Raw genomic sequence first — 25,846 nt, 5'->3', positions numbered from 1 at the left:
TGTGACCCCAAATGTAGGTTTTGTGACCCCATTTGGTATCCCAACCCACAGTTTCGGAAGCTCTGTCTTATATGGTATTGAAGTCAAATACATTCTGCATCCACAGAACCCCCTGGCCCTTCCCCAACAGTGGATGCAGAGCAGGGCTAGGACACTTCCCCATAAAACTCACCAAATACATATTTGTCTCTTGTGTAATCTCAATAACAGACGTGTGAAGTAATTCAAGCTACTCAGAACCTAGATCAAATCTATCATTCCAGCACTAACTCCCAAAACAAGGATTCTACCTATGATATTTTAGGGCCCTAAATATTACAGTGATGCCCTAAAATATCAACATCTATTAGGAAAACTGAACAAGCCAAATTACTACAGAATACTACATAGAAAATTCATACTAAAAGAATACCTTGGTCACACACACAGAACACAAATGCCAAATACAGAATAGGTGACCACAAATATAAGCATCAATTAAACCGAAATCCCAAGAAGCCAGCCTTTTCATGTAGTACAATACCAGAGAAATAGAAAGAGATGTATTTCCTCCTATACTGTGCAAAAAAGAAAGATGACACATGCTATGGATGGTGTTAGAGGAGTGCAACTAGGGCAACTGCCCTTGGCCTCCTGGCCAGAGAGAGCCCCAAGCCTGCCAGAACTCGAAGAAGGTGCAGCCTGATAATGTGCTTTGGGGTCCCTCCTAGATTTCTGCCCTGGGCCCCAGCCATATCTAACACCACATCTGGCAGGATGTACATTTCAAATCTGACATATTCTAATCACAAAATAGAAAATAAAAATATTTTTTCTACCTTTTGTTGTTTGGTCATTTTTTTTTCTCCAAATAATGTTCATCCCAGGCTTTGGTTTCTGCTAACCACTGCCTTCTCTTAACTCTCTTGCTAGGGTCTTCTGTCCATTTGACATTTCTTCTCTCTTCATGCTCACCATCCATCTTTGTGCCACTATCTTTCCCCATCCAGCTTCTCTCTCCTCCCTCTTTCCCCCCGCCTGCCTGCATTTGGCTTGCCTGTAGAGAGTTGCACGGGGACAGAAATCTTACCCATCCCCGCCCGTCCCTGCTGGAATCTTACCCGTCCCCACCCATCCCCACTGGAATCTTACCCATCCCCACCCATCCCCGCAAAAATTTAAACCATCCCAACCCGTCCCCACCCATCCCCGCAAGAATTTAACCCATCCCCACCCATCCCCGTAAGAATTTAATAGTACATAAAAGACAGTTCCAGTCAGCTCCCTCAGTCTCTTTCTGGATTTGAGCCACAGCACTGTAGGCAAGGAAGGAACGGAAGTTGGAACTTGGAACTCTGGTGCGCACATGTAAGATCTGTCTCTGATTCACTGGCAGTGTGTGCTGAGAGGCCGCCACATGCACGCGCCAGTAGGTCAAGTGACATCTGATTCTCGTGCCTGTGTCAGAGCTGAGGTCTGTGCACCAGCCAGGGAGCAAAGAGGATTAATAGTAACATAGTAAGTGACAGCAAATAGACCTGAACGGTCCATCCACTCTGCCCAATAGTCACACTCATGATCAATTCATCATTAAATCAACGAGTGTGATATTATATACTTGATTATGGTTTTTCTTTCGTGTTTCTGGAACAAAGACCACAGAAGTCTATCTGGCCCCATCCTTATGTTCCAACTGCTGGAGTTGCCATCGAAGCCCACTCCAGCCTATTCATGTTCTCATTTGTGGGACACAGACCGTAAAAGTCTGTCCAGCACTGTCCTCATGTTCCAGCCACTGAAGTTGCTGCTTAAGCCCTTTCCAGCCCATCCTACACCAGATTGCCATGTATGAGACACAGACCATACAAGTCTGCCAGGTATCAGCTCTAGTTCATCACAGCCAGAGTCACCATCTAAGTGTCACTTGACATATCCACACACATGCAGCCATTTAAGGTTAGCTTTTATATAACTTCCATTTTCTAATTAGAGATCCTCTGTGTTCATCCCACGCGTTTTTGAATTCCGTCATCATTTGTGACTCTACCACCTCCTTAATGGAAGACTTTCCACATTTATGCTGTTAAAGCAAGGAAGAAGAGGAGGAGGAGGAGGAGACAGCACTCAAATAAATTGGTATTCGGTAGATGAGAGGCTGGTGCAGGTGCAGCTTACACTTTCACGGGAAGCCCACAGAACTGGTTCTATCCCCGCGGGAACCCCGCAGGAACTGCCTCCGTCCCCACGGGAACCCCGCAGAACTGGTTCCATCCCCGCGGGAACCCCGCAGGAACTGCCTCCGTCCCCGCGGGAATCCCGCGGGGACGGAAACCGTGCAGCTCTCTACTTGCCTGCCCTCCCTCCTTTTCTCACTTGTTCTGTGTGTTTAGTATTTGACTCCCTGTTCTTTCATCCCTTAGCTTCAGTACCTCTTTCCCTTCCCTTCTCCCAGGTTTAGCACCTCTCTTCCTTCCAGCCAATCAGCCGCCGCCTCCCATGAGTACAACACCTCTCTCCCTTCCCCCCCCCAAGGGTCCAACACCTTTCTCCCTTCCCTCCAGACCCCCCCCCCCACAAGTTCAGTACCCCTCTCCCTTCTCTCCAGCCTACCCCCATGGGTCCAGCACTTCTCTCCCTTCCCTCCAGCCCCTCCCCAACAGCTCCAGCATCTCTTTCCTTCCAGCCCATCCCCTCACAGCTCCAGCTCCTCTCTCCCTACAGCCCCCCCCCCCATATGTCCAGGACTCAGCCAGCCACTCCCACAGGGCAACACTTCTCTCCCTTCCCTCCAGACCTCTCCCCCCACAAGTCCAATACCACTCTCCCTTCTCTCCAGCCTACCCCCATGGATCCAGCATCTCTTTCCCTCCAGCCCCTCCCCCACAGCTCTAGCCCCTCTCTCCCTACAGCCCCCCCATATGTCCAGCACCCAGCCAGCCACTCAGCCTGCCCCTCCCTTCCCACCAGACCCCCCCCCCCCCCCCCCGCCTGGAAGGTCATCTCTGTCTTTTTCCTCCCTTCTGCTGCTCCTTTCCCTGTGCTCTCACCTCGTTCCGCGAGTCCAGCACTTCAGTTTTTTTTCTCCCTGCTTCTGCCACGGTGCTTCTTAGTACTGGCGTGCACTGCGCAGCGATTCACAGACACGGGCCGGCTCCGAGGTTCCCTCTGCCACGTGCGTCCTGCCCTAACAGGAAGCTGCATCGGAGAGGGTGGGATGCGGAAGAGCAAACCCTGAAGCCGGCCTGTGTGTGTGAATCGCTGCGCAGTGCAAGGAGGCTGAAGCAGGGAGAAAAAAAACTGAAGTGCCGGACTTGCGGAACGAGATGAGAGCACAGGGAAAGGAGCAGCAGAAGGGAGGAAAAAGACAGGGATGACCTTCCGGGCGGGGGGGGGGGGGGGGGGAGTCTTCAGTTGGAAGCACCACTGCACAAGAAAAAACAAAACGAACAATTGAAGGAATCGCCGTGGGAGCGGAGGGAAGGGAGCGAGTCAGTGGCATGCACCATTCCTGGGTGGGCCTTGGGCAAATGTGGGTGGGCCTGGGCCCACCCAGGCCCACCCGTGGCTATGCCTCTGGAGGAGAAGCACACTACTGAGCAAGTAACACCTACCAAAGTAGAAACCAAAGCAAGGAGTCTAGGGAGAGCTCCGCTGATAAAGTGCTGGCATCTCACATCAGCAGGGAGAAGGGGCACAGCCATAGGTCAAGAGCAGGGGAATGAGGAACCGGAAGACCAATAGGAGAGAAGCAAGGGAAGCCAGGCAGAGGAAGAGCAGACCCAGGTGGGTGGAAGCAAAGCAATCAAGGAGACTGGGAGCCAGGCAGAGAGAGAGAGAGAGAGCAGAGCCAGGTGCATGGAAGAAAAGCAATCAAGGAGCCTGCAGCCAGAGAAGAACTACACATACATGGCTCAGGGCTGTGCCAGCCAAGTGTGCATGTCGACAGGACCCTGCGCAGCCCGAGGATGCCGCTTGCATTGAAGTAGGGGACATGACACACGTCTACCTGTTCCACTCATTATTTTATAGATCTCTATCATATCTCCCCTCAAATGTCTTTTCTCCAAGCTGAAGAACCCTAGCCACTTTAGCCTTTCCTCATAGGGAAGTCATCCCATCCCCTTTATCATTTTCGTTGCCCTTCTCTGCATCATATACTTGGAGTAGACTTCCGAAGTCAGTACATCTGGTGATTATTCATGTTGTGAGGGAGTAAGTGATGTAAGCCCGGGTTTCCTTAAAGACAATCCCTCACTGAGACTGACTGAGCTACCTTACGGTAGGAAGAGCAAGCCTGTTAAGTCAGGAAGGGGGGCTCAGGTAAGGAGAAAGTCCTAAGGCAAAACAGAACAGAGAAGCCATGAGTAAGGAGGAAGGGATTTTCTAAGTGTGTTTTAACCCTGAGGCAAAAGTATTGGAAGACAGGCCCAGGGTAGGAGAAGGGAAGAGTTCAAGCTGGGGTCGCAGAGTTGGAAAATGGGCCCAGTACAGGAGAAGGCGTTCTCCACAAGAGTTTTCAAAGGACTGAATTGTAGTGTCTGAAGACAGACCCCAGGGAGCCTGTGGAAGGCAGTAGCAACCATCCCTCTATGCCTCTAGATTGCTTATGAGTTCAAGTTCAATTTATTTGATATACGACAAATTTCCTAAAAGAAATCTAAGCAGTTTACAATATTCCAAAATTAAGTGGGGGAGGGGAAAACAAAATGAACATACAAGACAGGTCACAACACTGAGAACAAGCAGGCAACAGGGGAAGAGCAAAAGATAACAAAAGACTGCCAAGTTAGACTAATTTATCCCTTGGCTTCTATCCCATGAGGAATGTCAAGAACTTGGCTAGGGCTGGGTTAATAGGGAAGACAGGATTAGTGGGATTGTGAGGCTGTCAGGGACAGGACTGAAGGAAGAATATATGAACTCAAGAGACTTGCTGTTCTTACTTTACTCAGTCTGTGAACAAGCTACTTCCCAGCTTGTGCATGCAAATAAAGTATTTTGTTTTATTTGCAACCCTGCTGTTTTTGTGAGGGCTCCATGCCTAGCCACTAGTTCACACTACCACACATGGGGGCTCATTTTCAAAAGAGAAAAATGCCTCAAAAATGGCATAAAGTAGCATTTGGACATTTTTCGGAGAAAAACATCTAAATCACGATTTTCAAAACTTGGATTTGAGACATTTTTCTCTGTACTGCGTTCAAATCACAAAGGGGCATATTGGAAGCGGCATTTGAGTATTCCCAGAACTTGGATGTTTTCTGCCATAACAGAACAAAGCAAAAACCTCTGGGGCTAAAAGTTAGATGTTTTGGTCTAGACTTGTTTCAATCATGACTAAGTCACAAAAAGGTGCCCTAAATGACCAGATGACCACTGGAGGGATTAAGGCATGACCCCCCCCCCCCCCTTACTCCCCTAGTGGTCACTGATCCTCTCCCACCCTTAAAAATGTGAAAGAAACAGTTCATACCAGCCTCTATTACAGCTTCAGATGTCATGGCCAGTCCTATTAAAGCAGCAAGCAGGTCCCTGGAGTAGCTTAGTGGTCAGTGCAGTGCACTGTAGAGGAAGGGACCCAGGTCCATATTCCACTATAACTGTTATACTTGTGGTGGGAAGTGTGAGCCCTCCAAAACCCACCAAAAACCTACTGTACCTACAAATAGGTGACACCTACAGACATAAGGGCTATTGTAGTGGTGCACAGTTGGGTACAGTAGGATTTTGGTGAGTTTTGGAGGGCTCACCATACAATACAAGAGGGTTGTGGTAAGATGTGTACCTGGGACCTTTTCTGTGAAGTCCACTGCAGTGCCCCCTAGGATGCCCCACTGTTCTGCTGGGATGTCTGTGTGGCCAGTCTACTAAGAATGCTGGCCCCCTCATACATCCCAATGATTGTATTTGTGCATTTTTCCCTTTAACTTTTTTTTTTTTTTTTTTTTTCGAAAATGGTCCAAAAAGACAGACGCAGTGAGCAGAAACACATCTAGCAAATGACCATTTTTGAAACAAAAAGTTGGATATAAAAGCATAAGAACATAAGCACTGCCATACTGGGACAGACCGAAGGTCCACATCAAGCCCAGTATCCTGTTTCCAACAAGTACCTGGCAAGATCCCACAACAGCAAAACAGGTTTTATGCTGCTTATCCTAGAATATGCAGTGGATTTTCCCATCCATCTTAATAATGGTTTATGGACTTTTCATTTAGGAAATTATCCAAACCTTTTTTAAACCCTGCTAACTGCTTTTACCACATTCTCTGTGAATTCCAGAGTTTATTTACTAGATGAGTAAAGAAATATTTTTCTGGTTTGAAAATGGCTATGTTCACCACTGGATTTTTGGCCGTTTTCTGTAAAATGAATGGGCTTCCTCTCACTTACCGCGCAGGAATCACTAGCACAGCTTTGTAAAAGAAGACGTTAATTAGAAAACACACTTCTGTGACTTGGAGCCTTGTTTACTAAGCCATGCTGTAGGCATGCAAACATTTTAGCGCGCTAAAAAGTTTGTGCGCCTACAGCGCAGCTTAGTAAATAGGGCCCTTGGTAAATCTGTTTGTCTTCAGAGAAAATAAAGGACCCTGTTTACTAAGCCATGCTGTAGGCGCACTAACTTTTTAGCACATGCTAAAAATTAGCACGCCTACAGTGCAGCTTAGTAAATAGGACCCAAAGTTTTATTTATTTATTAGGATTTAAGTTAACGTTCTCTGAAGATAATAGTTCACCAGTCACACAAATCCCTCACCTCTCCTTTGAAACAGTTCTCTCCCCAGTCAAAATGAATATATAAAACTGAGGGGAACTGTGAGATTACTTCAATATGGGAACTATCAGGCATGGTCTGTGAAAACTTTTCTATTATCTAGGAAGCTCTGAAACAATCTGTTCATTTGGTGCTAAGCACAGTCAGGTGACCCACTTGTGTGACTGGTGAACTGGTGTCTTCAGAGAATATCTGTAACATATATGAGCAACTTTGGATTTCTAACCACCAAAATCCCACAAGTTTTGTTTCTATACAGTACCTTTTCCTAATGTAAGGGCCCTTTGGCATTCCTATATTTTAAATAACGTTCATTTTCCCTAACATTTGATTAGTGGGATTTTTATATGCAATTTAACAAATACACAAGTGAAAAAACAACACTTGAAAGATACATTGAGGCATATTTTCAAAGCACTTAGCCTTCCAAAGTTCCATAGAAACCTATGGAACTTTGGAAGGCTAAGTGCTTTGAAAATATGCCTCATTATGTCATAAACTAAGAAAATGGTCTAAACACAGGGAAATAGAAATTACAAACAAAAATAAACACTTTAAAAGCCTTAACTTCAAAGACCACTAGAGTGGCGGACAGAGTGTCATACAGCGGAGAAATAAAGTAAATCACTAAAATAAAAGAAAAATAAACAGCCAGCAGACTGCTTGAGGCTCTAAGATTTAATCCTAAAAAATGCAAGGTCATACACTTGGGCTATAGAGACAGACTCATAGACCTCAATATGTATACCTTGGAGGAAAGATGAGTGAGAGGAGCTATGATTGAGATACTTAAATATCTCCATGGCATAAATGCACAGGAGACAGTTCTCTTTCATCTGAAAGGAAGCTCTGGAACAAGAAGGCATACGATGAAGTTGAAGGGGATAGACTCAAAAGTAATTATGGAAATATTTCTTTATGGAAAGGGTGGTGGATGTGTGGAATGACCTGGTGGTGGAGGTAATGGAGACAAGGACTGTATATAAATTGAAGAAAGCATGGGACAGGCATGTGGAATCTCTTAGAGGGAGGAAGAGATAGCAGATGATATGAACAGGCAGACTGGATGGACCATATACCCTTTATCTGCTACCATTTTCTCTGTTTCTATGCTTCCTAATTCTTTACAATCTCAGACCTCAGTGGCGACTCATTTCATAAGAGTCAGAATATCTCTTAGCTCACCTTGCCTCTTCACCGGTCCAAGTTTTTCATCTTATTCCTTATTTTAATTTTATTTGAATATATATTGTATAAATTTCTTAAAACTTTAACAAAAAGACTTAATTTTAATTGCAATCATAAGCAGCGGGACCAGTATCAGTATATCATCAATCAAGTTTAATAAAATATAAGCCTCAAATGTTAGTATTGTAAACCAATCTGATCTGCCTATCAGATAGAGTAGTATAGAAAGTTTTAAATAAAAATAAAAATAAACATATTATAGAAATTACATTTCCTGGTATTGAGAATATTCTAGCACCTAGAGGAAAGAGTAGATTTTGTGTTCTGTCAATAGCAGGGGCATAGCCAGAAACTGATTCGGGATGGGGGGCAAGCATTTCCTCTGAGCCCCTTCCCCTACCACTGACACCTCTCCCCACAATCATACCTTTGCTGGTGGGGATGCTCAAGCCCCTCCAGCCAAGGACATTTTCTGCCGGAGCACGAGGTTGTGCCGCCTGAGAGCAAGGAAGTGTTCTGGCCTTCGACACCAGCACTTCCACACACGTTCCGTTCAATTGCATGAACTGAGCATAAGTGGGAATGCTGGCACCAGTGGCTGGAGCACCCCTCTGACTTCCTGCTGCCCAAAGCAGGGCCTCGGACTCCGGCAGCGAATCTCTTTGGCTTGAGCAATCCAGCCACCATGCATTTGGTGCTACAGTTTTGGAGTGGCCCTTAGTCTAAAGTGGAAGAACCCAGGCCCCTGAGGCCTCCTCCTTCCCCCCGTGCCAATGTGGGATTCCTGTAGGAAACTTTCAGTTCTGAACTTGACTTTGGAAAGAGGAAAAGCAAGGTGCTCAGCTCCCTAATACCATGAGGAAGATGTTGGGCACTGGAGAGACTGGACTGGTCTCTCCAATATTCCAGAAGAGTCCAAAGGTAAATCTCCAGTAGAGATACATTGAGCACAAGAGAGATCATCTGAGACAGGAGGCTGATGAGGACCATTTGAGTACAGAAATGTTTGCACCTGGACGAACAGAAGCTACCAATATAGAATTTTTAAAATGAGGACTTAATTGGCCTATATTATGTTCAGAATGTTAACAAGTAGTTTGAATTAATTTGTGAAGGGGTGAGGGGAGGGAAAGGGGGAAGATAGGGGAGAAATATCAAAACGTTGATGATGAGCTTATCACCACGAATGTACATTGTTAATATTGTTTCATATGGTTTTGTATTGTGAATGTTGATTGCCAAGTCTGTTACATCATCAATAAAAATTATTGAACTATAAAATGAGGACAAATACTGACAACCTTGGAAACTAGTAGGTTACCAGACTGCTTCAACAAGAATGCCTAACTGAGACTATACCTAATAAAAATGTCTGCTCCATCTTACAATGTTATCAACTACACCAGGGAGGATTGTGCAAGCAGCAACTAGGAGTAAATTTACATCTTGCCAGGGAAGAATAAAATGTAATTGACTGTACACACTGCTAGAACAAATTCATTGCTGCAAGAGTAGCAAACAATTGTTTTGAACTACCCTTGTTAATGAACTACAAATAGAATAGCTTTCTTGCCAATCTTCACTGTAAATGGACTTTGTTTGGGAATCACACACCTGGTACATTGGGTATTATGATTTCGAGGGAAAAAATGCTGTGTCTCAGTTAACCAGACAGCCTAACAGAGATGTACTTTGTAACATGAACGCTGTATTACAAAATGTTTCCATTTGGCAAAAGCCAGTTAGTTAACAGCTCTTTTGCCTGTAAAGGGGCAGGAACTTGAGGAGGAAGAGTCAGTTTACAGTAGTGTTAGGGTTACAAATGTGTAAGATATCCTCCTATTTCTAGAAATTGCACACCAAAATTTCCGACTTGCTTGCAAATTTCCACGCCCAATTTATAGAATAAGGTTAGTTGTGCACGTAACTTAATAGATTAATTAGATGCTAATTGGCCTTAATTGGCTATAATTGGCATTAATTAGCACTAATTGGTACAAATTAGCAGTTATGCACATAATTGCTCTTAGTCGGTATTCTATAAGTTATATAAGTACATAAGTAATGCCATACTGGGAAAAGACCAAAGGTCCATCGAGCCCAGCATCCTGTCCCCGACAGCGGCCAATCCAGGTCAAGGGCATCTGGCAAGCTACCCAAACGTATAAACATTTTATACATGTTATTCCCGAAATTGTGGATTTTTCCTAAGTCCATTTAGTAGCGGTCTATGGACTTATCCGTTAGGAAACCGTCCAACCCCTTTTTAAACTCTGCCAAGCCAACCGCCTTCACCACGTTCCCCAGCAACGAATTCCAGAGTTTAATTATGCGTTGGGTGAAGAAAATTTTTCTCCTATTTGTTTTAAATTTACTACACTGTAGTTTCATCGCAAGCCCCCTAGTCCTAGTATTTTTGGAAAGCGTGAACAGATGCTTCACAGCCACCTGTTCCACTCCACTCATTATTTTATATACCTCTATCATGTCTCCCCTCAGCCGTTTCTTCTCCAAGCTGAAAAGCCCTAGCCTCCTTAGTCTTTCTTCATAGGGAAGTCGTCCCATCCCCGCTATCATTTTTGTCGCCCTTCGCTGCACCTTTTCCAGTTCTACTATATCTTTCTTGAGATGCGGCGACCAGAATTGAACACAATACTCAAGGTGCGGTTGCACCATGAAGCAATACAATGGCATTATAACATCCTCACACCTGTTCTCCATACCTTTCCTAATAATACCCAACATTCTATTCGCTTTCCTAGCCGCAGCAGCACACTGAGCAGGAGGTTTCAGTGTATTATCAATGATGACACCCAGATCCCTTTCTTGGTCCGTAACTCCTAACGTGGAACCTTGCATGACGTAGCTATAATTCAGGTTCTTTTTTCCCACATGCATCACCTTGCACATGTTCACATTAAACGTCATCTGCCATTTAGCCGCCCAGTCTCCCAGTCTCACAAGGTCCTTCTGTAATTTTTCACAATCCTCTCATGAGTTAACGACTTTGAATAACTTTGTGTCATCAGCATACAACTCCAAGGGGGCATGGACCTGGGAGGGCATGGGTGGGTCATAGGTGTGTCAAACAGTTAGGCACAGGAGTTATAGAGGGGCATTTTCGAATGAAACCTCTAAGTTTGGATTTGGACTCCTTTGTAAAACGTCCTAATCTGGAGGCGGGGAAAAGGTCATTTTCAAAAAAAGATGGACATCCATCTTTTGTGTCGAAAATACCTAGGACATCCTTAGATTTGGACGTCTTTGACTGTCAACAATTTTCGAAACCAAAGACGTCCAAGTCAAAAACGTCCAAATGAAAGCCATTTGGATGTGGAAGGAGCCAGCATTTGTAGTGGACTGGTCCCCCTGACATGCCAGGACACCAATCGGGGACCCTAGGGAGCACTGCAGTAGACTTCATAAAATGCTCCAAGGTATAGCTCCCTTACCTTGTGTGCTGAGCCCTCCAAATACCACTACCCCCAATTGTACATCACTACCATAACCCTTACGGGTGAAGGGGGACACCTAGATGTGGGTACAGAGGGTTTCTGGTGGGTTTTGGAGAGCTCGCTGCTTCCTCCACAAATGTAACAGGTAGGGGGGGTATGGGCCTGGGTCCACCTGTCTGAAGTGCCCTGCAGTACCCACTAAAACTGCTCCAGGGACCTGCATACTGCTGTGATGGAGCTGAGTATGACATCTGAGGCTGGCAAGTAATATTTTTAATAATGTTTTTTGAGGGTGGGAGGGGATTAGTGACCACTCGGAGAGTAAGGGGAGGTCATCCCCGATTCCCTCCAGTGGTCATCTGGTCATTCCGGGCACCTTTTTGTGCCTTATTTGTAATAAAAACAGGTTCGGGTGAAAACGTCCAAGTTGTAGTCATGGACGTCTCTGCTTTTTTCGATTATGGGTCAAAGACATCCAAGTCTTAGGAACGCCCAAGTCCCGCCTTCACCACACCTCCGATACACCCCCTTGAAATTTGGACATCCTTGCGATTGACTTCAGTAGAGACGTCCAAAATCGGGTTTCGATTATACCGATTTGGACGTCTCTGACAGATGGATGTCCAAGTGCCAATTCGAAAATAAGCCTGATAGAATACTAGCATTATGGGCTAGATTCTATATATCATGATGAAAACAATTGGCACCGAAAAATACGCCTAGGCATATTCTATAAACCACACCTAAATTTAGGCGCAATTTATAGACCACCTAAATCTAGGCGTAGTTTATAGAATACGCCCAACACCCATGGCCATTTACGCCAATGACAACCTGGTGTAAATGCTGACGCCTAAATTACTCACAGGTCAGGCATATTCTATAACAGTGCATGTAAATTCTAGAAATGCCCATGACCCGCCCATGCCCCTTCCATTGCCACACCCCCTTTTCAGATCTGCATCTTAGAATTTAAGCATATCACTTTATAAAATGCGCTTAGTTGTGCACAAAATTCTAATTAATGCTAATTAGTGTCAATAATTGCTTCATAAGTTCAATTACCAGCACTGATTGGCCTGTTAATTAAGTTGTGCGCGCAAATCCAGAATACGAACGAGGAGGTAGCAAAGAAAGTCAAGCTACTGGAAGCCAAGGATGGAGAGAATACAACAGGAACAAGTGGTCTAAGAGTTGAAGGACCAAGTTTGCCTGTTGAAAGTCCAGACTGAGGGCTATTGGGCCAAAACAGAGACTGCAGAAGCTGAAGTACAGCAGCCGCAGCAAGAGTTGGCAGCTACAATGCCAGTGGAACAGTACTCTCAGCTACAGGGACAGCTGTCTAATCTCCAACACAGGAGCCGGAAGGAGCAAGAGAAGGTCCAAGTATTGGAAGGCAGGATCGCTGACCTCCATGGTCAAATACAGGAGATGTGCCTCTGGGAAGAGGAGTACTGTAAAAGAAAGGTAGCAGCCCAAGATGTATGTATCCGGCTGCAGGAAGAGAATGTACTGTTGTCCCAGGAGTTGACAGGGTTACAGTGCCACATCACCACTGAGTGTGTCAGTCTGCAGGAACACCAAGAAAAGGTGTCGGTGTTGAATGAAAGAGTGCAGACACTGCAAGGGCAGCTGGCCCAGAGACAAACCCTGACGGCCCAGATGAAAGTCTGCAGGAGGAAGACCCTGAGAAAGTTAAATTACGGTATATGGATACCCAGATCAAGGAAGCTGCTAAGACAAGGGTTCGGTTGGAGAACTAACTCAAGGAAGTCAAAAGAGAATGACCAAGCGCCAGCTGATGCAAGTGGGAGCCTTAAGGAGGCAGTTGACAGAAGAGTCAGACATTATAAAGGGCATGGCAGATGCCATACGGATGGCCAGCTGAGAGCTTGAGAGGGCTCATGCGCGAAGTGCACTGGAAACAAGTGAATGCAAGGGGGTGCTAGTCTGAGTGGTCAATGAAGTGGTTCAGTGGCAAACCAAGTGTGCGCTAAGTGGGCAACAAAGATAAGAAGGGGCACATGTGAAAGAGAGTGGCCTGACCCGCAATGAGAAAGAGGGCCAGTCCAGGGTCTCTGAGTTCTATGAGGAAGCCACCGTGAAGCAGCTGAGGGGACATTATGGTGATGTTCTCAGGCAGTGGGAACCCTATGAGTTTCAAGTTGCAATTTCACCCAGAACCAGTAAAAGAGGTGGAGAATTTGAGGGCCCAGCTCAAAAAGGAGCTTCAAGCAATGGATAGGTCACTTGAGTATAAGCCAACACTTGAGGAGCAGTTGAGAGAAGCCAGGAAAAAGAAGGAAGGGTAACTGGAAAACGTACATCAGGGAGATAATAGCAGTGCTGGAGAAAGAAGGATAGATATTATTGTAGGAAGTGACTGTTCCCTGAGCCAAGTACCCGAGGACACGCCTCCAGAGTGAAAGATGGATGGCCAAGTCCTGATATCGCAAGGTCCCATTTATATTTATTTATTAGGGTTTATTTACCGCCTTTTTGAAGGAATTCACTCGAGGCGGTGTACAGCAAGAATAAGTCAAACATAAGCTCTCTCCCCTGCCATATATTATCCTCCACACTCAGTGCCCTGCTCTCTGCTCTCCCTCATATGTACTCACCCCATGCTCTCTAATTCACCCCCTCAACTGCTCTCTTTCCCTTAGGTCAGCCCCCAGCTGGACAGCAGACAGTGCAGTTGGAAGCAGAGAGAGGTTCAGTGCACAAAGCAGCACCAGCAGCCACCAGGGTTGCATGGGGTGCGAAACCATGGATAGATCAGGTGGATGACTGGATTAAGGGTTGCCTGCATTATGAAAAACTCTCCCCATAGCTCTGTCACAATTTAAATTTTAAATGACAGAAACAAGAATTGAAAACCTGGTGGACCTGGTCTGAGGCGTCTCTGCTACCATCCCCAAAAATTGGCACCTGAGGCCACTGCCTCATTTGGCCTAATTATAGAACCATTCCTAGAACCAACATTTGCTGGTTAAAGCAGATTATAAATGCCATTTTAAAATAAATAAAAGTGTAACACCGGTTAGCTGGACAAAAAAATATATGCTTTTCTATTAACTGAGTGTGCACTTCCAATGTTTTTATGGCCTGAAAGCTCACAACAGTACTGAAGAAAAACACTGGACAGCAAGAGGAGGGGAAGATGGACATTAAGGGGAGAAGTCATCAATGTGGGTTACTATTAAGTCGGGTTATTTTAGCACAGGTTCTCACTGCTAAAATAACTAGGGGTGGGCTATTAACACATTAATATTTTAACACAGGCCGTGCATTGTAATGTAGCCTGATCTCTTTAATGCTGACACGCTGACCCATGACCTGCTCTTACTTCTACAGCCAGGCTCCTTTTCTTCTTCCTTGGTGCTCCTTATCTCTCTATGGTCGGGCTCTACAGATATTTGAGCCGCCACGGTGCAGGAATTTGGGGAAGTCTCACGGGACTTGAAACCACGAGACTTCCCCAACTTCCTGCACAGCTCAGCAGAGCAGGGGGCAAAAAGGAGCACCGAGGAAGGTGAAAAGGAGCCCTGCTGTAGAGGTAAAAGCGGACAGCAGGTCAGCATTAAAGGAGAGCCAAGGAAGGAGCCCTGCTGTAGAGGTAAAAGCAAAGGAAGAAGGAGAGAGAATCTTGATGAAGGCTGAGGAGGAGGAGGTGAGAGAAACTGGGGGAGAGGCTGTGGGAGGTGCATGAGAGAAACTGGGTGAAGGCTGTGGAGGGGGGCATGAGAGAATCTTGATGAAAGCTCGGCAGGGGGACATGAGAGAAACTGGGGGAGAGGCTGGAATGGGGGGCATAAGAGAAACTAGGTGAAGGCTGTGGAGGGGAGCATGAGAGAATCCGGATGAAGGTTGGGGAGGGGGCATGAGAGAAACTGGGGGAGAGGCTGGGGAGAAGAGCTTGACAGAATCTGGATGAAGGCTGCATGCATGCTGTGATTAAGCTGATTAATTGTGCGATTACAATTTTTAAGTGCATGATTAATTGCGATTAAAATCTGTAATCATTGCCCTCCCCTAAAAATAACCCAACTTAACAGTAGCCCATCTTGATAACCTCCCCCTTATGAGCCTATTTACTACACTGCATTATGATGGGAAAGGTTAAGGGGATGAGATTTGATATACCACCTTATGTGATTACAATCAAAGTGGTTTATATATTAAATACAGGTACTTATTTTGAACCTGAGACAATGGAGGGTTAAGTGACCTGACCAGAGTCACAAGGAGCTGTAGTGGGAATTGAACCCAGTTCCCTTTTTTATCACGCCAGTGCACTAAACATAAACCCTCCAATATTGTGTTATTTAACTAGTTAGGAATGGCCGCTGACTGGTTAGTTTAGTTTATTACAAATTTGATATACCACCCTTTGCAGGGGTATCAGAGTGGTATACAAACAAATGTAGACATCTATCCGGCAACATTCAGCAGGAGATAACAGCTTATCTCCCGCTGAATATTGCCAATTAGCACCTACTGTATATCCGGCGATATCGCATGATTTATCCAGTTAGGCCTGAATGTACACCACTTTGATAGCCTTCAGGCGGTATATAAGAAATTAAAATAAATCATAACAAATAAGATGAAAGACTGCATTTGTGCACACTTCAGTAAACATTATTCATCTCACTATTGGCGGGATATTCTTTTTTTCAGTATTTATGATTTTTTACTGTCTACAAAAAGATATTTCTAAATTCATATTTTCAAATTAAATATTAAAGCATCACCTGTCCAGTCTCTTCTTCCAGTTTTTCATAAAGTTTGATGCTGTAATAATGGATCTTCTTCAAATTAATTCCAGGGTGGAAATAAGTTGTTAATCCAGCCTTAAACAGAGAGAAAAAAAAAGAAAAACAAGTACAAATTCTTAAAGAACTAGAAACATGTAGCCTGTGACCTCAGCTATACTGTTCACACTCATTAGCAAATCAGCAATGAAATTAGCCTCCCTGTTTACTAAGCTGCGCGGCAGTGCCGACACAGCCCATTCAAAGTGAATGTGTTGGCATTAGCACACAGCAGCCACTAGCGCGGCTTAGTAAACAGGAGGGTAAGGGGGGTTTTTTCTTTCTTGTATGGCAACTGCTGTCATTTGTCTGCCTGGATAATCTGCAGACTGAGAGTACCCAGGGTTACATTACAGTATTCAATAGTAAACTTTTGACTTTGGGTCAGTCCAGGGGTTTCAGATATCCTACAAGGAGATTTACAAGTATGACAAATAAGATCTTGATTTTCCTTTCAAGAAAGCTTCCAACTACTGTCATTAAATTAGGAGCTTTCATATCATGTAACAGCAGCATCTGGCACTGAAACATGGAGTCCGATAGAGGATCCTTGTCCTGCTTACCACACAGTGTCTTTCACCTGTCATTATCCATCAGTTTTGTCAGTCGATGCTACCTCTTGATTTCCTCCCTCCAGCTCTAGACTATTCCACTGAAATTTGTTTGCTCATGTCATCTTCTTCTAGAGCATTCAAGATCAGATTTATGTATTTAAAACATTTCTAAACTGCCTATTATAAAATCTGTTATACAGTATAAACATATATAATAAAATCAAACAACAAAAAGCAATACAGTACATAGTAGACAAAAAATAAAAAAACTGATACAAAAGTTCCCAAATTACGAAAAATAATTGTATCAGAAAAATGCTGAATATTGGCTCAGGCCAATAACCAAATACAAATGATTTTATCTTCTGAAAGTATTAGGGTCAGCCAGTGAATACTGTCAGTCTGTTCCTCAGACTGAAGAGATCAAGTACCAAAACTTAAGAGAATACCTGTGAGAGTAAGACTGCTTTCACTTGCTTTTTTTTAAAGACAACATGCATGACCCAGGACCCTCCCAGGGGAAGGGCCCCCTCTTGAATAAACTACCCTTCCCCCTGCAAGGACCACACCCAACCCTCCCAGGGCCACCGAGAGGGGGAACGGGGGGGGGGGGGGGCAAAATTCCCGGGGCCTCCAAGGGGAGTCCAGTGCCAGGGTTTCTCTCTCTCCTGCTCCTGATGGGACCCAGGTGATCGTGTCCTGACAGAAGCAGGAGGGAGAAACCGGCGCTGTGCCCCCCCTTGGAGGCTGGGGAGGACCTGGAAGAACAGACACAGCAGACTGCTCTTCTTCACAGTCTGCCGCATTGCCTTCCCCTGTGGCTGCTTTTCCCCTCAGGCCGCGCATCCATGACCTGAGAGAAAAAGCAGCCACAGGGGAAGGCCACACGGCAGAAAAAGAGCAGTGCTGGAGGACGAATTCTTGTGGTTTACAGAATATGTGTAGCGCCACCCACGTGACTAAAATTTAGGCACTGTCATTTACCCCAATGAAAAGTGGGTGTAAATGCCCACGCCTAATTTTAGGAGCAGAACGGGTTATTCTATAATACTGTGCGTACATTTTCAGAACACCCACGATCTGCCCATGCTCCTGCCATGGCCACACCCCCTTTTGAGATCTGGGCAGTAGAATTTACGTAGACAACTTTATAGAATATGCTTAGCGAGTAATACATGTAAATTCTAATTAGTGCCAATTACATAAGAACATATAAGAATATAGGGGTTGCCATACTGGGACAGACCAAAGGTCCATCAAGCCCAGTATCCCATTTCCAACAGTGACCAATCAAGGTCACAAAGTACCTGGCAAGATCCCAGAACATTAAAACAGATTTTATGCTGCTAATAAGCAGGATTTTCCCAAGACCATTTTAATAATGGCTTATGGATTTTCTTTTAGAAAATTATCCATATTTGAACCTAGCTAAGCTAACAGCTTTTACCACATTCTCTGACTAAGAATTCCACACTAAGCCATGGTAGCGTTTTTAACTTGCAGTAGAAATCTGCTGGTAGTAAATGCTAAGACACTCATTATACTCCTATGGGCGTCTTGGTGTTTACCTCCAGCTGGTTTCTACCGTGAGCTAAAATCGCTACCACGGTTCAGTAAAACATCCCCTGAGTGAAGAAATATTTTCTCTAGTTTGTTTTAAATTTACTACTTAGTAGCTTAATTGCATGCCCCCTAGTCCTAGTATTTTTGGAAAGAGTAAACAAGCGATTTACGTCTACCCGTTCCACTCCACTCATTATTTTATAGACCTCTATAATATGTCCCCTCTTCTCCAAGTTGAAGAGCCCTAGCCGCTTTAGCCTTTCCTCATAGGGAAGTCATTTATCCCATTTATCATTTTTGTTGCCGTTCTCTGTACTTTTTCTAATTCTGCTATATCTTTTTTGAGATGCAATGACCAGAATTGAAAACAGTATTAAAGGTGCAGTTCCACCATGGAGCGATTATAACAGGCATTATAAAGGCACTAGTAAGAAATGCCCGTTTCAGGAAAAAATGAAACGGGCGCTAGCAGGGTAATCCCCCCCACCGTCCTCCCTCCCGAGTTCCAGACACCCCCTCCGTGCCTCCCTTCCGAGTTCCACACCTCTCCTCTCCCTCCCTCCGTCCCTGAGTGACGTGGTTGCGAGTTTGCAAAGTTCGGTGCGCTCTCCCAGCAGCTGTCAGAGAATGTGTGGAAGTTGTCCGCTGTGTCTTCGCCGGGCCGCCCTCTGCATCATTGCGTGTTGACGCGAGGGCGTAGGTACAATGACTGCAGGCCCGCCCCGCCCTCAACGTCATCGCGTTTTGATGCGAGGGCGGAGCTACAGTGACTGCAGCCTGCAGGCCAAACCGGATATCTCGGGCGCCTCAAGTTTCCGGCTTGAGGCTTCAATGGAACGTTGGAGGTGCCTTTTAAATACATAGATTATAAAATCTAGTTTTTATTTTCCATTCCTTTCCTAATAATTCCTTCTATTTGCTTTCTTTGCCACCGCAGCACACTAAGCAGACGGCTTCAATGTATCATCAACGATGACTCCTAGATCCTTTTCCTGGGTGGTTATTTGTCATGTGGAACCTTGCATCACATAGCTATAGTTGGGTTTCTCTTTTCCACATATATCACTTTGCACGTGCTCACATTAAATATCATCTGCCATTGGGATGTTCAGTCTCCCAGTCTTGTAAGGTCCTCTTGCAATTTTTCACAATCCTCTTGCAATTTTAACAACTTTGAATAAATTTGTGTCATCAGCAAATTTAATTACTTCACTAGTTATTTCCATCTCTAGATCATTGCTTGTTAATATCCAATTATTGGCACTGATTGGCTTGTTAATCTATTGAGTTGCTCGTGCATATCAGAATTTGCCAGATTTGCACATGCAACTCAAGTCGCACTATACAGAATTTGGAGGTACATGTTTAATGTGTATTAAAAATTTTAACGCACGTTAACGGCAGGTCTCTCTCACCCACCAGCAACCATACAGCATTTAGGTCTTTCTCTTCCACCCGCAACCATCCAGCACTGCAAAAACTGTGTCTCACCTGAGCTGCAGGGACTGGCTGCTGGGCTGGTCCTGCCGCTATGGGAAGAGACAGCTGCTGACAGTGTGTGGGAAGCAGACTCGAGCACCCTTGACCCGGAAGTGACCACAGAGGTACGAGTCTGTGGCACTTTGGGACAGGGACAAGGCAGGAGAGGCTCTGGGTAGCAGTGTTGGGGCCCAGAAGAGGAGGCCCATTAGAGTACAAGGCCCGCGTTCTCTCACTCTCAAGCTGCTTCTACCTACTCCTCTTGACCCTCCAACCTTGCCTTTCACTTTGAAAGCAAGATGCTTCTCTCATTCACCCAACGCTTCTCTCTGTAGTGTCCTGTTCAGAAACAGGAAGTTCTGTCAGAGGGGAGGTGGGACACTACATAGAGGGGCTTTGGGCGGATGAGAAAAGCAGCCTGCCATCAGCATTAAAGGTAAGGTTGAAGGGCCTAGAGGGGAAGGTAAAGGCAGCATGAGAGTGAGAGACAGAGAATGTGGACAGCGTGGTGATGATGGGGAGGAGAGCAGGAAGAGGTAAGCAGAGGTGTCAGAAGAAAGAGGAAGAGAGAGAGAGATGTGGATCACTGGTGGGGGGGGAGTGGGAGGATTCATTTGAGAGGGACATATACTGAATTTAGGGGATGGAAAAAACAAAGAACAGAGATGGTGCCCATGGAATGGAGTGGAGGGGAGAGAAGAAATGGTGACTGTAAAGAAAGAGTGTGTTTTAAGCCTGTAAAATGTATTGTATATTCTCCTGTCTTAAATATGTCTGAAGTGTATTTCTCCGGTTTGACCAGCAGATACTGCATGTTTATGCTTAAAGCTGTTACAGAGGACTGACTTCTTTCTTTTAGTTGGCACACAGATAATAGGAAGTGCCTTGCAGTAATGTAACCAGTTTTTATTTGAAACTTGACTGTTCTGGGCTCTGACTGGCCTGGAGTTTTGAAATTACCCAGCAGTTGTGGCTGGCTGTTGCTTCAGTCTTAGCCTGGAAGAAGAGGGAGACAGATCTCTTCGCTAAGGCTCTGTGAACAATTATATGTCCTGATCTTCCTATGTACTGTTTAGACAGTATATAGATGTTTAGTTAGTTTTCTAATTGATCCATTTTTCAGTTACTTGTTACTGTTTTCTATTTGCACATTTTTGTCCACTGTTCAATATTTTTATGCAAATAAACACAATAGTTTGTTCATTCTGCCTGTCTGGACTGATAAAGAATCCTGTTGGTTTCTATATTGGGTCTGTGAGTGCTTTCTGGGAACTGTGGGACTACTGGGAGTGTGGCTCCAGTAACCTAGAAATCACTGGGGATAACTGGAGAGTGGTAGACTCGCCCAGAGGTGGTTGTGTCCCAATCGGTGGGAGAAGGGTGTTAGTGTAGAGCACAAGCAGCAGGTGCAGGTGGGCCTGAGCTGTGCTGGGGATAGACCCTCTAAGTGGCCACAGGGTAACCCCAGGCAAGTGGCTAGGCATTTCGTGACAGTGACCATGGGATAGAGGGAAGGGAAGAGATGGTGCCTATGGAGGGGAGGGGAAAGCAAAGGGAGAGAAGGAAGACAGGACGACATGGTGCCTGTGGAGGGAAGGGGAAAGAAGAGAGATGGGAGGAGATGGTGTCCATGGAGAGGAGGGGAAGGAGAGAGAAGAGGGATGGGAAGAGATGGTGCCCATGGAGGGTAGGGAAGAAATGGTAACTAGATAGATTTGAGGAGGAAGAAAAATGGAAGAAAGTTGAATGTGAAAGATGAATATATGGCAGAAAGTGAAGGAGGACAGAAAAAAATAGTGAATAGATAGGAGGTCTAGTAAACAGAGTTCAGAGCACAGGGAAGCAGAACCAGAGATAGTGAACAAGATAATTAGAAAGATAAAATCACCAGACAACAAAGGTGAGATAAATTATTTGTAGTTTAGTAATTGAACTATGTCAGTTTTGAGAATTTATGTCTGCTATCTATATATTGCACTGTGAGGGAGTGATTAATCGTGTGAATAAAACTTTTAATCAATGTTCAGCCCTAAATAAAACTTTTCCTACCTCTTGTCAGGACACTATTTTCTAATCATGTTGGTCCCAATCTCTCTTTTCTGCTTTCCTTCCCTTCTTCTCCTCTCTTTCCAGTGTTTGCTATCCATTTGTCATTTCTCCCCTCACGTCTTCATCCACCTATATCAGATATATCAATATTTCCCTTTTAGCTTTTTCTCTATTTCTTTCTTTTCTGCTTCTATCCATTCAAAATTCACCCCCTTTCTCACCCCCTAATCTTCAATCTCCTTTTTACCTTTTACCTACCTATCAATTCTTCATCTCCTTCTCATACCATCTCCTCCCCAACCCATCAACCCTAGTTCTCCTGTTTCTTCCCTGGCCTCTTATTCCTTTATTTCACTCACTCTACAAACATGCTCCCTGACTTACTACCAAAAAACAAGGCAATATTTATAATATGTCAACTGCTTTTTTGCCCATTCATGGATAAGCTCATTCAGGGTCACCTGAGTAGCTAAGAACTAGTCCTTATTGCATCTAACCTAGTTCCTTTCAAATGCTCTCCTGTTTGTTCCCAATTAATATTACAACTGTAAAATAATCTGACTGATATCTGGACGTCAAACACATCGCGAGCACGAATGACCTACAACAAAGGGAGGACTACCATCGCCCCGCTCTCGCATCACAACGGAGCACTGACACTTGGGTGGAAGCAAGGGAGCGAGCCAGCCTGAACGTGGGAGGGAGGGAGCGAGCCAGCCAGCCAGAACGTGGGAGGGAGGGAGGCAGGCAGGCAGGCAGCCTGAACGTCGGAGGGAGGGACGGAGTGAGCCAGCCAGCCTGAATGTGGGAGGGAGGGAGCCAGCTTGAACGTGACAGTGGGAGGGAGGGCCACGACCCTGAAAGGCGGAAGAAGGGGGGCCCACGACCCTGAAGCTGGGAGGGGGGAGGGGAGAAAAAAGGGGAGGGGAAAAAGGGCGGGAGACGGAGGGGGGGCCCCTGCCACACACTCTCATTCTTTCTCACACACACACTCTCACACAGACAGCCTCACTCTATGTCACACACACTCGCATATTCACTCTGTCTCTCTCTCTCACACAGTCACTCTCACACACACTCTCTCAAACATACACACTACGATGAAAACCTTGCTAGCGCCCCTTTCATTGGTCTCAGAAACGGGCCTTTTTTACTAGTATTCTATAATGGAATCTTGGTGCCAAGATGCCATTATAGAATTGGTGCTCAACACGCAGTACTGAGGCACCAAGTTATAAAATTGTCCCCAAAGTGCATATATACAAGCCCTCCTTAACCCTACCTTTGAAAATGTCTCTGCTTCGTGAGGGTAGAAGTATGCAAATATAACCTTATGTAAATTATTTACCCACATATTGGGGGTAATTTTATAAAAGCACATTTGTGTGACTAAGCAATGCTTCATCTTCGGAAATGGCTTAGAAAATTATTCTCTTAGGGGGTCATTTACTAACAAGTTACATAGTAACATAGTAGATGACGGCAGAAAAAGACCTGCACGGTCCATCCAGTCTGCCCAACAAGATAACTCATATTTGCTACTTTCTGTGTATACCCTACTTTGATTTGTACCTGTGCTTCTCAGGGCACAGACCGTATAAGTCTGCCCAGCACTATCCCCGCCTCCCAACCACCAGCCCCGCCTCCCAAACACCGGCTCTGGCACAGACCGTACAAGTCTGCCCAGCACTATCCCAGCCTCTCAACCACCAGTCCCGCTTCCCACCACCGGCTCTGGCACAGACCGTATAAGTCTGCCCAGCACTATCCCCGCCTCCCAACCACCAGCCCCGCCTCCCGATCTCGACTAAGCTCCTGAGGATCCATTCCTTCGGCACAGGATTCCTTTATGCTTATCCCACGCATGTTTGAATTCCATTACCGTTTTCATTTCCACCACCTCCCGCGGGAGGGCATTCCAAGCATCCACTACTCTCTCCGTGAAAAAATACTTCCTGACATTTTTCTTGAGTCTACCCCCCTTCAATCTCATTTCATGTCCTCTCGTTCTACCATCTTCCCGTCTCCGGAAAAGGTTCGTTTGCGGATTAATACCTTTCAAATATTTGAACGTCTGTATCATATCACCCCTGTTTCTCCTTTCCTCCAGAGTATACATGTTTAGTTCAGCAAGTCTCTCTTCATACGTCTTGTAGCGCAAATCCCATACCATTCTCGTAGCTTTTCTTTGCACCGCTTCAATTCTTTTTACATCCTTAACAAGATACGGCCTCCAAAACTGAACACAATACTCCAGGTGGGGCCTCACCAACGACTTATACAGGGGCATCAACACCCCCTTTCTTCTGCTGGTCACACCTCTCTCTATACAGCCTAACAACCTTCTAGCTACAGCCACCGCCTTGTCACACTGTTTCGTCGCCTTCAAATCCTCAGATACTATCACCCCAAGATCCCTCTCTCCGCCCGTACCTATCAGACTCTCCCCGCCTAACACATACGTCTCCCGTGGATTTCTATTCCCTTAGTGCATCACTTTGCATTTCTTCGCATTGAATTTTAATTGCCAAACCTTAGACCATTCTTCTAGCTTACTCAGATCCTTTTTCATGTTTTCCGCTCCCTCCCGGGTGTCCACTCTGTTACAGATCTTAGTATCATCCGCAAATAGACAAACTTTACCTTCTAACCCTTCGGCAATGTCACTCACAAATATATTGAACAGAATCGGCCCCAGCACCAATCCCTGAGGCACTCCACTACTCACCTTTCCCTCTTCCGAGCAAATTCCATTCACCACTACCCTCTGGCGTCTGTCCGTCAACCAGTTAGTGTACCTAACACCATTAACATGCATTATTTACCACGGGCCCATTGCATAAAATGGGAACTAAAGTAAATAAAATGCATCAACAGCAACAGTGCACTGTTAATAAATAACCCCCTTACATACTGGGACCAAAGGTCCATCAAGCCCAGCATCCTGTTTCCAACAGTGGCCAATCCAGGTTACAAATACCTGGCAAGATCCCAAATAAGTACAAAACATTTTATGCTGCTTATCCTAGAAATAAGCAGTGGATTTTCCCCAAGTCCATTTTAATAATGGGTCTGGACTTTTCCTTTAGGAAGCCATCCAAACCTTTTTTAAACCCCGTTAAGCTAACTGCTTTTACTACATTCTCTGGCAAAATAATTCTAGAGCTTAATTACATGTTTGGTGAAGAAAAAAATTTCTCTGATTCGTTTTAAATTTACTACTTTGTAGCTTCATTTGGTGCCCCCTAGTATTTTTGGAAAGAGTAAACAATCAATTCACGTCTACCCGTTCCACTCTGCTCATTAGTTTATAGACCTCTATCATACCTCCCCCCCTCAGCCATCTTTTCTCCAGGCTGAAAAGCCCTAGCCGCTTTAGCCTTTCCTCATAGGGAAGTAGTCCCATCCCCTTTATCATCGCCCTTCTCTGTATCTTTTCTAATTCCACTATATCTTTTTTGAGATGTGGTGACCAGAATTGAACACAATATTCGAGGTGTGGTCACACCTTCATCTTTTCATTGTTCTTCAGTGAATAATAGTGGTGACCAACTGGAAAACAATAAGTGTGTGTTTAGGATAACTCTATCATTTATGGATGATATAAGAAATTCTTATCTAAAATTTTATCTATTTTCTGTAATTTTAACCATATTTTTCTTACTGCATGCCAAGTAGAGCCGGCTGTCAGTTCTGATTTTTCTAGAAGAACTACATCCTTCATGCCAGCCTTGGCGAGATGGTAAGCAAGACTCACACCAACACAACCACCTCCAACGATCACCACCTCTGCCGTGTCTTTCCATCTCTTTCCCAAATTTGAAGATGGACGGTCTTGTCTGAAAAACAGATTAAAAAAGACAATGGCTTTTTGATTTTCTTTCCTAAGGGATTTCCATACAAGCCAACTCAAAAGCCTCTTAGTGCCTTCGTATGGTACATATTAAAGTAACTAAACTATTTTAAAGGTGAACTGGTATCAG

General features: G+C 45.0%; 1 protein-coding gene across 1 annotated transcript in view; it reads right to left on the bottom strand.

Moving 5' to 3' along the window:
- The window catches only part of DMGDH (dimethylglycine dehydrogenase), a 162,224-nt gene that overhangs the window by 132,887 nt on the left and 3,491 nt on the right, over window positions 1-25,846 (bottom strand). The window contains exons 2-3 of the mRNA XM_030193235.1: window positions 25,528-25,702; window positions 16,159-16,257 (exon numbers count right to left, since the gene is read on the bottom strand). Coding sequence (XP_030049095.1) covers window positions 16,159-16,257; window positions 25,528-25,702 — 274 coding nt within the window. The remainder of the gene's footprint in view (window positions 1-16,158; window positions 16,258-25,527; window positions 25,703-25,846) is intronic.

Source organism: Microcaecilia unicolor, chromosome 2 (genome assembly GCF_901765095.1).
Source record: "Microcaecilia unicolor chromosome 2, aMicUni1.1, whole genome shotgun sequence".
NCBI classification, from domain to species: domain Eukaryota; kingdom Metazoa; phylum Chordata; class Amphibia; order Gymnophiona; family Siphonopidae; genus Microcaecilia; species Microcaecilia unicolor.
The sequence above is the reverse complement of the archived record's forward strand: the minus strand, read 5'-3'. Positions and strand labels throughout refer to the sequence as shown.